The sequence below is a fragment of the Grammomys surdaster genome, unplaced genomic scaffold (assembly GCF_004785775.1).
Source record: "Grammomys surdaster isolate TR1022 unplaced genomic scaffold, NIH_TR_1.0 126187, whole genome shotgun sequence".
NCBI classification, from domain to species: Eukaryota; Metazoa; Chordata; class Mammalia; order Rodentia; family Muridae; genus Grammomys; species Grammomys surdaster.
In genome coordinates, this window is record NW_021620993.1 from 2,342,440 (window position 1) to 2,358,808 (window position 16,369).

Here is a 16,369-nt window from a genome sequence, read left to right on the forward strand (position 1 = left end):
TGTGTGTGTGTGTGTATGTGAGTGTATTTATGTGTGTGTGTATGTGTGAGTGTGTGTGTATGTGAGTGTATTTATGTGTGTGTGTATGTGTGAGTGTGTGTGTATGTGAGTGTATTTATGTGTGTGTGTATGTGTGTATGTGTGAGTGTGTGTGTGAGTGTATGTGTGAGTGTATGTGTGTGAGTGTAATCTCTATTTTCAGATGGCAAGGCTGTCTATATTAGAATCCAAATAAATAAATAACAAATATCTCTGAAATGCATGAATTTAGAGAAACCATACATATAATATTTATTGCATGCTTAAGCACATTAATAATCATGCTGCCTGAAAACAGTAGCTGTTTTATCTATGTCTAATCTACATGTCATATTTCTTGGTTTACTGCAGTGGCTGACTTCTAATAGGCCTTTGAATAATGTTGTAAGTTAACATTTTAGGAGGAAAGCATCCCGTCTCTCATCACAAAGCATAAGTTGAGATATGAGTTTTCTTTAGATGTATTTATATTATTGACGACATTCCCCTCTGCTCCTATGTAAATAAAGGAAGAGAAGATATAATTACACCTCAAACCAGAAAATGAGGGGCACATGAAACATCCTCAAGAATAGAATCATTTAACCATAAAACAAAAAAGTAATTTAAAGTGATTTAATTCATATGATTATTCTCTAATGACAAAGATGGACATAGGAAATATTTGAACTTCATAATGTGTATGAATATACTTCTAAGTAGTTAGAGGAGAAATAAATGACAAGGGAAGCCAGGAAATGTTCCCACATTAAGGTTAGGACAGAAATTAACCAAGTAGAAAATGTACAGTTAATTAAAAAATGAATAGAACTAAAAGTTGGTTCCTTGAAGGATTTATAAAATTATCAGCCATCAGGTAGAGATTGGCAGAAGAAGAGTGAACGATGCTCCAATTATCAACCCTGAAAGGAGCCAAGAAGCATTGTTGCCTAAAATAGCAGAACCATAAGGACATAATGTGAAGCATTCTATGCCCCCAAGTTAGAGAAATGAAACAAATTAGGTAAAATATACATACATATACATATACATATATATATCACCAAGTTTGCACAAGAAGGAACAGAAAATCAGAACAGATTTCAGTAAGAAAAAATTTTATTACTAACAAAATTGCAGTAATCTAAAAGCAGCCCTTTGGACAGCCACATTGTTGAGCGTTCACAGGGAGCTTCCCTGTCATATGTAGAAGACTCAGTCATGAAGCACGTGTCCTGGTCCTCTGACTTTTACCTGAATATTGACAACACTGGTTAGCATGCCAGTGTGGACAGAGGAACTCTCAAAGAACCCACTCCCAGATGAAGAGCTGTAGGTGATTGATGACAGCTAGGTGGGAACGAAATGGTCTTCCAGAAGGATGAGCCCCCTAACTGTTTATACAATACCAAAAGGTGATCCCTAAAAGCACATACATACAATATTAAATTTATTCATCAAATTGTGTGTGTGTGTGTGTGTGTGTGTGTGAGAGAGAGAGAGAGAGAGAGAGAGAGAGAGAGAGAGAGAGAGAGAGAAAACCAGAAATGTAGAAAGGAAAGGTAAGATCTTGACCAGCTTCCCCTTCCACTCTTTTATTCCGACTGGGACCCAGACCTCAGAATGGTACCACCCACATTCAGGTATGTCCTCTTTCCTCAGTTATTCCTCCCTCATAATGCCACAGACTCCCACAGGTGTACCTCCTAGGTGATTTTAAAAACTGGAGTCGGGAATAGCCAATATCCATCACAAAAGCAACAAGTAGAGACAAAGTTGAGGCTCTGTTGAGGGGTCATATGTATGTGTTGTGGGGAACAGAAATACCATCAAATCACTGGATATACAGAGGGTTTCAGACTGGGAAAGAAAGCCAGAGAGAAAAGCCCAGACTGGCTTAAAATCATAGATGTGAGGACAGTGAGGTGGGGGTACTAACATGAAGTGGAGGTGTAAGGCTCTTCCCAGTGGTTCTATGAACTAAGATGAAGGGATAGGAAGGAAAGATATGAACACAGGGCAGAGGGAGAATTTCAGGTAAAAAAAATCTAGCAGCTACAACAATCCTGAGACTGGAACAGAAAGGAAGAAGAAATGAAAAAAGAAATAGACTAAACCACCACAGCGGGAGCAGGATGAAGGCGATCAGGGCTGCAGGCTGATCTGTGAGGCTTCCTAAGCCTCCTGGGGAAATCTCAACCTTGCTCAGTGTGTTCTGGGAAGTTCCTGGGGCGCCTGAATGGCAAATTTCTCTGTTAGGTTAAGCCATGTGAAATTGCCACTTCTATGTCAAAATCAGAGGTAATTTCAAACTGCTCAACCCTATTTGTAGCCAACAGTACATTTTCCACTCTTGTTTACGTAGGGGATTCTATTTACAATGCCAGAACGGAACACATTATTTTTAACAAGAAGACGTCAAGTAAGCCTCAAATTACATTCAAAAATCAAAGTAGTGACATGTCAGAACCAAGTGAGGTCATTAATTTCAAAAGTCACATTAAATACATATTGCCAAGGGGGTGCTGTAGGCCTTAGATAGAGCTGATGGGAGGGCTGTCATGTTGCCACAAACCCCAAAACACCCTCAACTCCAGTGTTTCATTCTGAGGGTAGAATGGTTCAAGGAGTTCTATTTAAAATGAGCCCTCTGGCCTTTTGTGGTTACATCGCACTATTTTTGATATTATAATATAATTCCATTGTACTTTTAAAATTTGAGACACGTGGATTGATGAGAAATAGACAGAAGTTTTCCATTTACACTGCAATAGGAAATCTGTTCTTTATGGTTTTCTTTCATTTTTTTTCAATGCTAGACTTGAACCCAGGGCCCCATTCATGCTAGGTAAGCACTCTACCCCTCAACTTCATCCCTGCTACCCTGTTTTACTTGTTGCCTTTGAGATAGGATTTCACCCAATATGACCTTGACTGACTCTGTAACCCAAGCAGATCTTCAGTTTGCCGGCCACCTGCATCAACCTCCCATCTTGGATTCAAAGCCTGTGCCACCAAGCTTGCCTTGGGATGGTGTTTTCATAGAGGATGAGTGGTTTTCAGAGCAGGTCTCAGGTGTGAAGCAGAGGTCCTAATATCCTGGGTGAACCGGCTTTTCCTCTTTTCTTTCTTGCCTATCCTATGCCAACTGCATGAAGGCTCTGAGTCAAAACCCTAAGACTACTGTGATAGAAGGACATCTGCACTTGTAGACAAGTAGTAGGCAAAGGTCCCAGTTAGCAGTAGGCGGTGGGAGCCATGCACATGCAGTCAACTTAGCCTCTTTGTAAGATTTCTAGGTGCTTTGGCTAGGTTGTTTATGAGAATCCCCCAACCTCATGTTGTCTCCTTGACATTCAGGAGGCAGAACATGGCTGGCCAGCTCCATATTTCCTGAGATGGGAGATGGGAGACAGCTTCCTGTGAAGATCAATGACAGCCATCACGTCTGAGTGGTTTGAGGACTTTGTGGCTCAAGTCAGATTTAAACAGTAAAAAAGTGTTTGTTATTGTGAAGGTTATTAAAAATGTTATTAAAGATGTCTGTGTATCGAACACAATACGGGCTTGATAAGCTCCTTCTGCTTGTACAATGGGAGCTGACAGGGAGCCTGACATCCTACTATTGTATTTCTGTCACAGACAAGACTATTTTTAGGTCCTTCCTTGCAGGACTTTAGATAGCCAAGAGTCACTGGAGCTGAGGGTAGTGGGTGAGGTCTCCTCTCTATGTGCACTGTTAGAAGAGGTGTGGGATAAGGGGTGATGTAAGGCAATACCTAGCTCTTTACCTTTGCAGGCAACACACGGTAATGCTATGGAGCAGGGTGAGCCTTGGAGACCCACAATTGTCCTAGCTGCTGGGCTTTCCTGATTGACATCCTCAGAGCCATCTCCAGGTGCTCAATGGCTTCTGCCTCAGGAGGAAAACAATGGACAGACATGCTTCAGATGGCTGACAGAAGCCTAAAACTTCTGGGTTTCCTGCAGTCGCTTCCTGTCCCATCCACACTTGACCTTGTTACTAACAATGCTCTTTCTGTGGCATGGTCACTGGATCTCAGCCCTGGGCAAGGGAAGATGTAGGTCTGATGGCTCACAGAGTATACAGGACAACTGGACTTGTGTTTTCTTTCTGACCGTTGCCATGGGCACTCTTTTCTGTCTTCTTCCTACATTGCTGTCATGTCTCATGGTTGGCTGACCTTGGTCATAAGCAACACCAGGTTGGTAGTGAGGAGCATGGCACATGTCTTAGGAAATCTGACTTAAGGCCTAGGACTTTCCAGCCTCTCTTGACCTTGGGGTTTGTCTACTGGAAATGTGATGGTGATAGTGGACATGCCCATGGCTGATGGTGCTGAGTGTGGAGGGATGGTCTGTGTCCATGAGTGTGGCTGAAACACAGAGACAGACCGGGTCTGACAGATGCAGGGGAGTATCCACGTGCTGCCACCATAGAGCACCCAGCTTTAGACCTTCATCTTAGAGGGCTTATTCAACTGTGACATAGACTTATCAGCAGCTTAGGAAATGGTGGTTAAACTACAAGCCCCCACTCCAGGTGCCGGGTACTAGCCTGGAAGACGGCAGGTAGGAGTGTAGACATCTGCAGACAGGTCCCAGATGTAGTTATGGGTTAGCTGGTGTAATGGTGCCACGCAAGGCTTCTCCTTTCCCCAACTGTGCTCACTAATAAGTCACCCTGCCTCCTAGGCTAGTGAGAAGGTTGCAGGTTGGGGAGAGAGGGTGAGTGGTAACTCACACTGGTGCAAGTCCATGGCTTCTGTGATAAGAGGAAAGCAGCGGTGTGGTGAGGTCTTATAGGCAGCAACAGGAACAGCATGCTCTGATCTGACATACAACTTTCTTCCCTGAGGGACCCTGAAAGTTAGCTTGGTTCCTGGTTGAGCTAAGGCTTGAAACTCCAGAGGAAAGGGACAACAGGCGTTTTGCCTGTTCCCAGGCACCAGGCCCCTGTCACTAACTGCAGCCGCCCCCCATATAATTGTGGCCATCAGTCATATATGGGCAGCACCCCAAGCCTCTCCACATGTAGAAGATGTGATCTGTGGTCATGTAGGCACAAGACAGAGCTCCATACTAACAAGGTAGCTAAAGGCCTGAAGGGCTTAGCCAATAAACTTTCCTTCTCAGACACTCCTCCCTGCAAAAGGTATTTAATCTCAGGTCCACCCGGAGAAGTGGGGTACAGTTTTATACATCCACTTTCCACCATGATAATAAATGCCTTAAAATCATGGACTGTCTCTTTTCATCGGGATCCGCCCTGGGAAGCCATGGAGAAGACCTTTGCCTATAGAGCCACTTTGTAATCTTCCACAGAAGGCCTCTCTGTTCCCAGCCATGGCTGTGCCCAAGCTCAAGCCCACCACTGTCAAGCCAAGGACTCTCTCCATGGGACCAGATGGAGCTTCCTCTCCTTCCCCCCACCCCTGGCCTAAAGCTAGATCAGTCCCTCGGGCCCCCAATCCATTCTCAGCTCTTCTGAGGCTCCCAGTAGTGCCCAGATGTCCAAGAGCCTGAGAATCAGATGCCCCCAGTTGCCTTGTTGCAGGCTCAGGGACCCCAGAAGCAGCCCCAGCTGTCCCGTGCCTCAGACTGCACTTCTCCACCTCTAGAGTGGTGTCCTGGGGCTTCCTTACAACCCAGTACCCTCCCAGCAACAGTGTGGATTAAGCCTGGTCACTCCCCAAGTCCAGCGTCCCCAGTGGCTGTGCCCTGTGGCAGAGCAGACAAGGGAACCCACAACCCTACACTTCCCCATCCTTCTCTCTGCACAGTTCCCAATGCCATGGACCACATAACTGGCTGGTCTGACTCACATCAACGGGCACTTTGGGAATTTACAATCTGCTCTCTCTTGAGCATGTATGATATTTTTAAGCCAGATCAGGTACAAGGACCCAGTGTTGAATGGTGCAGGTCCCTGTGCTCAGAGGGTCCTCCTGGTAGTTGGGGAAAAAGACCAGAAGAAATGGTCACAAGACTATAAGCAAAGGACTCTAGAGCCGTGGACATAGACTGGGAGTTCCGCAGGTAGACTCTCATGGCTCAGCTCTCAGGTCTGCCACTTTCCAGCTGTGCCATCTTAGGGTTGCTTAACCTCTTAGAGCTTTATGATAGCATGAGCTTTTAAAAACAAGGTAAGGAAAATAATTGCTTTGGGCTCAGTGGTTTCAGGGTCTTTAGTCCATCATGAATGGGAAGGCATGGTGGACCCCTGGCCTGGCAGCTAGACCAGATAGAGGAAGCCTGGAACTGGAGGAGGAGTAACTTTTAAAGGCTATCCTTCAAAGCAGATGTTCTCTGTATCCCAAAGGTTTCATATACTTCCCTGTTGAGAAACAAGTGTTCAAGCACAGAAGCCTGTGGGGGACATTCCACACTCAAATCACAACAGTGCTTCAGCTCATAGGCTCACAGTTATGAGCCTCAGCTCGCAGGCTGTTCGGATGAACCAAGTGAATTCATAAAGTATCTGGGAAGGTGGACAGTGTCTCATCTGCATCAGCTCTTGTTATCACAGAGCACAAAGTGGTCACACAACTCAGCCTCCGAGGGCATGGAGAGCTTCTTCCAGACCTAACGTTAGTCCAAGCTGGTGGCTCCCAGCTTGGCACCATGAACATGTTAGGAGACAAGGGGGTGGGGTGGGGGGACGGGAGAAGGTGGTTAGACTGAAAGTTTGGTTTACATATTACATGACTTTTACCCATACGAGGCTGCATCTGCCAAATGGGACTGAATCGTCCCAATCAAACTGGACAAATACTAAAAACTTCTTCTTCAACTTGCTATGCCGACTAGGGTCAGTCACATAGAGCTGTATGGTTTACCACACTAAAACCTTCGTGGGAACCATTTCCACCTGGTTTCTGTGCCAAGAAAAACGCACACTGTTCATTGTCTGTTCAAGATAGCCAGAAGAGATGATTTCTGCTTCTAACACAGAAATGACAGACATGTAAATACCATGATTTGATGACTATACATTGTCAAATACCATACTATAGTCTGTGAGTTAAGTGCACTGTGTTTCAGTCAAAAGGTCCTGTTGTTCCTAAGCAGTTCATCTATTTCCTTGTCAACTGTGAGTCAGTTATGATCAAGTTTCTCTTTCTTGGGAGGGTTCATGCATTTTAGATTCATTTTACACAAGCAGAAAGGATCTTTACGCATGAATTAGGAGTGGTTTTCTCTACCACTATTTTCTTGGACTTTAAAAAATTTTTTAAAAATTATTTTATGAGTGTTTTGCCTGCATTTCTAGCCATGTGCATGCAGTTTCTACAGACACCAGAAGGGAGCACCAGATGTCCTGGAACTGGAGTTACAGAAAGTTGTTAATGGCCACGTGGGTGCTGGGAACGGAGCCCAAGTCCTCTGGAGGAGCCGCCAGTTCTCTTAACTGTGGTGCCGTCTCTCCAGCCCCATTTTCTTAAGTTACTTGCTTGTTCTTTGTCATGAACTTTGTTTTTTTAATATTTAGTTTTGCTTTGTTGTGAATTTCAGCAGTCATTTGCTCCTTTTAGGAACAAAGTGGGAGATCAGTATATCTAAAAGTAATAATAATAAAATAGGAGTTGTGACAATGGCTTAGTTAATAAAATCACTCATTGGGTAAGCAGGAGAACCTGAGTTCTATCTCCAGAAATGATGCAAAAAAAGCCAGGTATAGTGGTACATACCCATAATCTGAGCACCGGGGAATGAAGAGGGGCATTCTTCAGAACTAACTAGCCTAACCAGTGAGCTTCAAGATAATGAGAGGTCTTGTCTCAAAATTCAAGATAGATAGTACCAGAGAAGCAACATCTAAGGTTAATCTCTAGTTTTCATATGTATGTGTACACATGTACACATGCACTTGCACACTCGTGTGGGCACACATAGACGCATACAATAACAAGCATTGTATTCTTCACACTGGCCTACTCAGCAGCCAGGCGAGGATTAATAATGTCCCCACACCTCCCAGCTATCTTTGTGCTTGAAGGAGAGCCTAGTTATCCAAACTTCTCAGAAGATCTGTGTCACTGAGTGAGAGCACACTCTCTCTCATCCGGCACCTCCATCATTTCCATGACAATATGCAGCACTGTGGCGAGGGCTTAATTATCATTCTAGAGCAAGGAGGAGCCAGAAGGACTGTGACACTGAGCCACAGAAGAGCACAAAAGCAGAGTGACGGAAGGTCACCCTCTGTTCTCAGCAATAACTTCGAGTCTCCTTGGGAAAGCAGGGTCTATGGCCTGGAGCAAAATACAGATCTGTAGTGAGGAACAGCCCAACTTGAATTATTGCTTAAATAATGTTCTCTTTGCATTTTGGTTGCCTCCTTTAGAATTCATCCCAGTATGCAAGCTTCCCCCTGAAACCTAACCACTTCCCCCAAAGGATTCTGGCAGAATGTTTAATAAGATCCCCTTTGACAGCCCTGCGGTGGCTGGAGAGCACGCAGCGTGGGGCACATCGGCTATTAATGTGATATCCCATGGCCCATCATCTTCTAGAATGCAAACAGGGCTTCCATGGAAGACACGTTACAGGGATCCTCTTAAGGCCTTCTACACAGTAGCAGATTCACATTACACACACACACACACACACACACACACACACACACACACACACCTCTTCAGGTGACTTTTTTAGTTCTACTTGGTGTGAACATGTCCCCAGTACACTCCTGTTGGAGTTTTAGTTCTTGGTCATATGTGGATGGCATTTGTAAGCTCAGCCATTGGGAAGTAATTAAAGGTTAAATGAGGCCGTGGATACAGCCGCTGTGATGACATCAGTGGCTTTATAAGAAGAGAGAAAGTGACAGCTGTCAGATAGCTCTGCATTGGTGTAGGGTGATCTGTCATGCCTGATGTTATGGGGCCACCTCTTAAGATACTTGTGGATACTCACAAATGTGCTGGCTCTTCCATCCTGGGACTTAAAGATGAGTTCAAGTTGTCCCTTGCTTCAAAGACAAAAAAGTAAGAAATAAAAATTAAATTAAATTAAATTAAATACTAAGACCTGAAGTTTTAACTTTGAGGTATTTCTGGCTCATGTTCTATAGCCAGTTGGCCTTGCTGGGCTGTTCTTCTGTTTTCTCTGTGGTTATCTAGAACATCCTCAGGTGCACAGTGGTTCATAAAGGGCTGGCCTTGGTGTTAGCCATTAGTGGGAACTTGGCTGTAACCACTGGCTAGTGAATATTGGGTTAGGATCTGGCCAGATTCCAAGAGCCGGGAGAGTAAAAATTGTCAGTTACCTTAAATGCTTGGACTTGGATGTCATAGAGCATCACTGTGCTCAAGGGTTCTGGGAATGAATTCCCTGTAGAGAGCAACAGCATGTGCAGAGGGTATAGGGATTGCTGGGGAGAAGAGTGTGTCTTCAGAACTATGGACTAAAAATAGCTTGTAGTAGCATGTGTTAGTCAGCTTCCCATTGCTGTGACAAAATGCCTGAGTTAATCAACCTTAAAGGAAGAAAGGTTTGCATTGGCTCAGACTTTCAGAGACCTCAGTCTGTGGTTGCAAAGTTGTCTTAATAACATAGCATCCTTCCTTTAGGCTTTACTTCCTAAAGTTCCATCACCTTCCAATCATGCCACAGGCCTGTTGCCAAGCCTTCAAAACATGGGTCTTTGGAAAACCTCCCAGATATGTGCTGTAACAACATGGTTAAAGCAATGAGCTAAAACCATGAGCATCCAGTCAGTTAAGAGGCTCTTTGCCTTACAGTCTGGGGATCAATGCTGGGACTCAAACTTGCCTTAATGTTATAAATAGTGACCCCACAGTGCAGAGGCAGTGTGGGATTGGAAAACCTTCTGCCTGCTCACTCCTCACGGCATGGTGCTATAGGTAACATCATGAATCCCTCTGGGCCCCAGTCTGCTTCACTGTAAAATAGAGTGTCAGTCCTGTGGACACTAGAGATGATTCCACCCCTAACCTGTGTCCTTCGGTGTCCCTAGGTACTCCTTCCAGGATGAGGAAGACATGTTCATGGTGGTGGATCTGCTGCTGGGCGGGGACCTGCGCTACCACCTACAGCAGAATGTGCACTTCACAGAGGGGACTGTGAAGCTGTACATCTGTGAGCTGGCCCTGGCTCTGGAGTACCTGCAGAGATACCACATCATCCACAGGTAATACCACCAGTAAGAGACAGGGACGGTGACAGGTGGCAGGTGCAGTAGGTCGTGGCTGAGAAGGACGTGTCCTGGTGTTGTTTAGGATCTACAGTGCACAGGGGACAACAAAATGCTGAACAGCTTTGCTACCGTCTTTACAGTCTCAACAGAGGGCAGACTGCCATGTGGCCTGAATGGAAATGGACCATGACCGCTGCCTGTCCATTTTGTATTATTGATAGAGTACAGGGCTGGCACTTGGTCTTATCTTCTCTATCCAAAGGTATTTGGGGTGACTTCACATAATGTGACCGAGGCTAGAGGCAGAGATTGTGACATCAGGGGTTGTCTGGGATACAATAGAATCTAGCTCCAAGTCTTTAAACCTCACTTGTTCTATGTCAGCTCCCAGCTGCTTGCATAAAAAGAGGCGCCTATCAGATACCCATGTGGGGAGACCATCCCATGAACATCAAGGTAGGAGTGAACAGGCTCCAGAAACATCAGATCAGCAGGGGTGGAGCGTTGCCCTACTGTGAAATGGCAGTCCACTCTTTCCTTCTGTGTGCTTTGCTCAGCTTCCACTTCAGCAGTTAGCACTGGTCTTGGATTTTAAATGATATTTCTGCTCTGTGGGACACCTTCATCTTCAGCACCACAGTGAGGAAGTGGGTCCCTTAATCTTCAGGCCTGTGCCCAGCAGCTCCACAGTGAGGAAGTGAGTTTGCTTGCAGAAGCAGAAGTTCCAGGAGGTGCTCAGGAAAGTAATGATGGAATTCATGCTACCTTCTTACAGACCCCAGGGAGGAACTAGAGGGAGGGCTTTAAATGTGGTCACCTATAGTGTCACCTTCTGTGTCCTTATGATCCTCTTCTTCGAAAGTTTGAGAAAAACTTGGAAAGGGCAAGGTCTTGAACTTCTTGGTAACAAAGGTAGATTAAACACACCTTCCACTCCATCTTACCCCAGTCCTTCCCAGCCCACCCACACAAAGAAACCCAACCCCTGACCTCACTCACACACAACTCTCTCTGTTTTCTCCCTTTTAAAATCCCAATTAAATGACAGGAAACAATGTTGTTGTTGTTTTAAAGTTCATAACACTGGATAAGACTGAAGGAGACCATGACAAGAGACCAGGGAGACAGAAAGATCTGGAGAAGTAAATGACAGGACAACACATACAAAATTAAGCCTTAATCCTTAGGGAATCAAAATTGCTAGATACTACAGAATCCCCCAAAGGCTCAGCCATGCCCAGAAATCGCTATGGAAGGAAGGGTGGGGAGGAAAATAAAAAGGCTAAAACAAGAGGCAGTGGCTGGTAACCTCCAGGAAAGGCCGAGGATGTCCCACAGTGTCCCACTCCAGGCCAGTCAGAAACAGAAGAGGGGAGAAAGTCCCAAGGAAGGGCTGTGCTGATGCATACAGTCCTACCCAGGTGTCATTCTCCCATACACAGGGTGGCTATGCTAATGTTCATGACCCTAGCCAGGTGTCATCCTCCCATACTCAGGGCAGCAAGGTCACCTAGATGTCCACCAAATGCTGACAGAATTATGCCTGTCAGCCAGGTGCTGCTGGGTATTCATCCTCTAAGCAGTAGGCAACCCCAGTGACTTCAGTGGAAAATGATTCAGCCGAGAGGAGAGATTGTGACCTCAGATGTTTCCTAGGACACCTTAGACTCTCTCTTAGGGTCCCCACCCATTTCTTATCAGTTCCCAGCTGGATCATAACAAGGAAGGACTATCAGATATTCAGAGAAATCTTCCCATGTTACAATATGAACATCAAACAGAAGGCTAGCAAAATGGCTGACTAGATAAAGGTGCCTGCTGCTAAGCCTGACAGTGAGCTCAATTCTTAGGACCCATGTGGTATAGGAGAAAACCAACTCCCACAGGTCTCACACACATGCACATGCACACACAAATAAATATAGTTTAAAAGAAAATTAAGCAACACTCAAATAGGGAGAAAGTTAGGAATAAACGGTGGATCCAAAAATTACTATAACCAGTATCCTAAGTAATAGATTTTCCCCAAATGTACTTTTTAAAATTTAGATGTATTTAGTGAGGATTCTGGAATTGAGTTGGTGAGAAAATAAGTTCACTTTTTAAAACTCAGTGATAAAAGAGTAAGGCAGTTGTTCACTCTAGGAACAGTCTAGGGTCACCATCCACAGGCACTGTAGCTTACTGCATGCCCATTCTGCATTTGATCCCTTATCAGAATTACCTGAAAAGTGAGCTAGCCAAAATACAGCATTCCTTCAAGGTAAGACAGCCTGGTGGGTAGGGTACCTGCTACCAGCCTTGTGACCTGATTTCAGTCACCAGGACCCCTCAGGGAAAAAAAGAGAATCAACTTCTGGAATATCTCTCTCTCTCTCTCTCTCTCTCTCTCTCTCTCTCTCTCTCTCTCTCACACACACACACACACACACACACACACACACTCACACTCAGATACTCCTGTGTAAGCATGCATGGACATGTAAATGAATGTTTTTATTTTTAAATGCCAGGTTCTGTGACAACTTTAATCCTATTCAGGAGTCAGAAGCAGGCAAATCTCTGAGTTCACAACCAGCCTGGTTAACATAGTTAAGTTCTTGCCCAGCTAGTTCCACAAAATGAGACCCAGTTCCAATTATTAATGCTAATCCTAGTATAAATACTAATTAAAACCATTACTAGTACTAATTAAAACTAAAACCAATATTACTTCATCAAGAAAACAAGGATGCTGAGCATGTCGGAAGGACTGAGAAGGAATCCTTCAGATGCTCGTCTTCAGTAGTGGGAAGGCAGCAGTGCCCTGAAGTGAACAAACTGAAGACAGTCTGTATCTGCAGCACGCAGTTCGTTGTTACAGTTAGTCTGAGCTAGAGAAGGGTAAGAGGGTGGGGCAGTGGAAGGGACTGCTGCTGTGTTGTTACAAAGTCTGAGAACTATTTGTCTTCTTCCACGTTTTCAAGTACACTTCGATACAGTAGCAGAAAAGGAGTTGGGTGAAGGAGAAGGAGATGTTGGGAGAGTCATAAGAGAAGTTGGAGGAGAAGCTGAAGGAGGAGTAGCACAGCACTGGGGACCATCACTGGGGATGGTGGCTCAAGAATTTCACCATGCTGGCTTTAGAATGTGGGTCCTCTGGCTCGGGTCTGTGTTTGAGCACTCTACTTTTGATTAAGGTTGCTGGGGTGAGCTTAGCTTTGTTGGCTAGCCAGGCAGCTTTGATAGTAAGAAGAGGAATTATTTGTTTTATCTTTTGGAGGCAGACTACCCCTGTGTCATCCAAGCTAGCCTTGAACTCATGATCCTTTTGCCTCAGGATCCTGGGTGCTGAGACTGCAAGCCTACGCCACCACCTCTGGCTCACAGAAAGAGCTCCTTCCTACATGCAGTGTTTGGGAATTCTCAGAACCATTCCTTGTACTCCTTGTGTGGAGTAAATGGTCTCTTTCCCAAACCGGCTTAGAGTCTCAGGGACTTTGTTAGACATGGACACTAAAGTCCCAGAATGGGATGGGGCAGGTAAGACAGAGAATAGAATAGAATAGTTCTACTAAGCTACATGAAGACCCCCTACTACTCTCAAGAGAGAAGGGCAGCACCTACTACTCTGAGCACCCACAGGGGCTCTGCTCACACTTTAGGGAAGCCCTTAGGGACAGGAGATGAACAGAATGTTAAGTTCCAAAGTACAGACATTCAGTGCTATCCCAGTACAGATCATGGAGTACAGTAAGTATTTAAGAAGTGCACACACTTTGAGTTAATGACCTAGAGAGACCCAAGGATCTGAAATCGTTTGCTCAGGCAGAGGATTTTTCTCCCTCGAAGACATTTCAGTAGATTAAACACTAGTGTCACACCCAGTCACTCAGTCTACATTAAACAGCACTTTCTGTGTGACAGATAGTGAATTGAAAATGGATACACTCATAAATGTGTGGTCTCCTTCTGTCCTGAGACATCCCTGAGTGCCCCCTGAGGCTCAGAGTTGTCTCAGCTGGCTCAGAAGTGTTCTGCTGATGCCAGCTCATGATCCTGAAGACCTCAGGCAACAAGGGTAAAGTCTTGGCCTGAGGATCAAGGACCCTTGGGAGAAGGGAGGGTGCCTTCAGAGTGCTTTTTTTGTTTGTTTGTTTTTTGTTTTTTCAAGACAGGGTTTCTGTGTTGCCCGGGCTGTCCTGGAATTCACTCTGTAGACCAGGCTGGCCTCGAACTCAGAAATCTGCCTGCTTCTGCCTCCCAAGTGCTGGGATTAAAGGCGTGCCCCACCACCACCCGGCCAAAGTGCTTTATATAGGTGGAAAAGATGTTTACTGGTGTAAAGCACTCCAGAGAAATGTTCTCTGAGAAGCCTGAGTTTATGTTTGCTGGTGATGGCAGAAGTCAATACAAACCTCTGAAAAGACGTTTGGCCATGTAAGAATCAAACACCTTTTACATATTCAAAAGCATTGTTCATCTTTTACACATTCACTATTAATGAGCAAATTTCACTTACCAGAATGGACACTTAAGGCTTCAGCCCTGCTTGCTTCTAACATTTCAAGCCTAGGGCTATTTGTCACAGCACCACTTATAATAACCAATAATTTGGAAATAACCCGAGGGGAAACATTGCCTAGTGCTGTGCACACCCTTTTAAGAGACCGTGAGATTAGGATGCTCCAGTGGGTGATGCATACTCTTCCTACACAATTCAGAGACGATTATAGCACATAAATTGCGTGACTGTGTAAAGAAAAGCCTGCCTTTTAGTAGAAGGCAACAAGGGACCGCTTCCTGGTGCATTAGAATTGGAGAGAGATTTTTTGTGGTCTCCCTGCTCTGCCTTTTTTATTTTGAATTTCACTTTAATGAGTTGCCATCTCTCCAATGGAGCAGAGCAAAATGAGTTTCCTTGCTAAAAGAGAAGCACAGTCTTTAGGCAGACAGCAAGGCTGCATGTGACTGCCTTGGTTTAGCCAGCTGTAAATGCTCAACCTCTCTGTGTCTCCATTTTGCCATCTTTGAAATGGGTTCTTCATGGGACAGAATGAAATATTTAATGCAGGCTGCATGCCATATTGTACATAGACGGTCCTGAGCCCCTCAGTAAGGTCAGTGATAAACATAGGAGGATCCTCCTGTTAGTGGCTCCACATGAAAACTATATTGAGAGTGTACCTCATGCAAGTCTGAATGGGGTCACTGAGTAAACAAAAGCAATCACTGGGCATAAAGCTGCAGTCAGGAAGGAGAGAGGGAGAAATTGAGGAAACCCCAAAGCACTGTTGGTAAGAATGTAAATCAGACCAGTCACGATGGATAACACGGTGGAGGCTCTTCGAAGACGATAATTAGAGATACCGTGTGGCCCAGCTATGCCATACCTTGGCACACCACAAAGGTACTTAAACTCCCATGCTTATTGATATACTTTTCACATTAGCCAAGAAATGAATCCAGCCTAGAGGTCAAATCAACAGAGGGTTGGGTCAAGAAACTGTGGTATATATACACAATAAAATGTTATTCAGGTATAGAATAAAACTGCCATTCACAGAAAAATAATCCAACTGGAAATTATCATGCAGGGTGAATCAAGTCAGACTCAGAAAGACAAGTGTCATAAGTTCCGCTCAGATTTTATACAAATACAAAACAGCACACACACACACACACACACACACACACACACACACACACACACACATATATATATATATATATATATATATGTAGCATGGACGAACAAGCAACATTATCTGGAAGAACAAAGGGTACCAGTGAGAGGGAAGAAAAGAAAGGGCAGGGAGTGGGAAGATAATATTATGTTCAAAAGTATTTTTATAAAACCCACCCCAATGTGCTATGAATACATCCTGTAGGAAACATATACAATAATTAATCAATTATATTAATCAACAATGCAGTAATTAATGAATACTAGACAAAGTTTAGACAAAGCTGCCATGACCTGCTTTTATAACCTTAGCAGCTCCATCTTTTCTCCCTCAATTGTATTGAAACTAAGTGGCCAAGCATGACAGTTAAGACCTCTTCCTGGTTAATCCCAATTATCTGTCCTTTAGTGTCATAGCAATTACAAAACATATATATATGAATACTGTATTCATATACAGTCCTGTGTGCTGTCATTTAGAAGATTCTAATTGTATTTCAGAG

General features: G+C 44.4%; 1 protein-coding gene across 2 annotated transcripts in view; it reads left to right on the forward strand.

Annotated features, from left to right (window-relative positions):
• The window catches only part of Stk32b (serine/threonine kinase 32B), a 239,752-nt gene that overhangs the window by 153,981 nt on the left and 69,402 nt on the right, over positions 1-16,369 (forward strand). For both annotated transcript variants that reach the window (XM_028758246.1, XM_028758247.1), the window contains exon 4: positions 10,022-10,195. In XM_028758246.1, the coding sequence (XP_028614079.1) occupies positions 10,022-10,195 (174 nt within the window). The remainder of the gene's footprint in view (positions 1-10,021; positions 10,196-16,369) is intronic.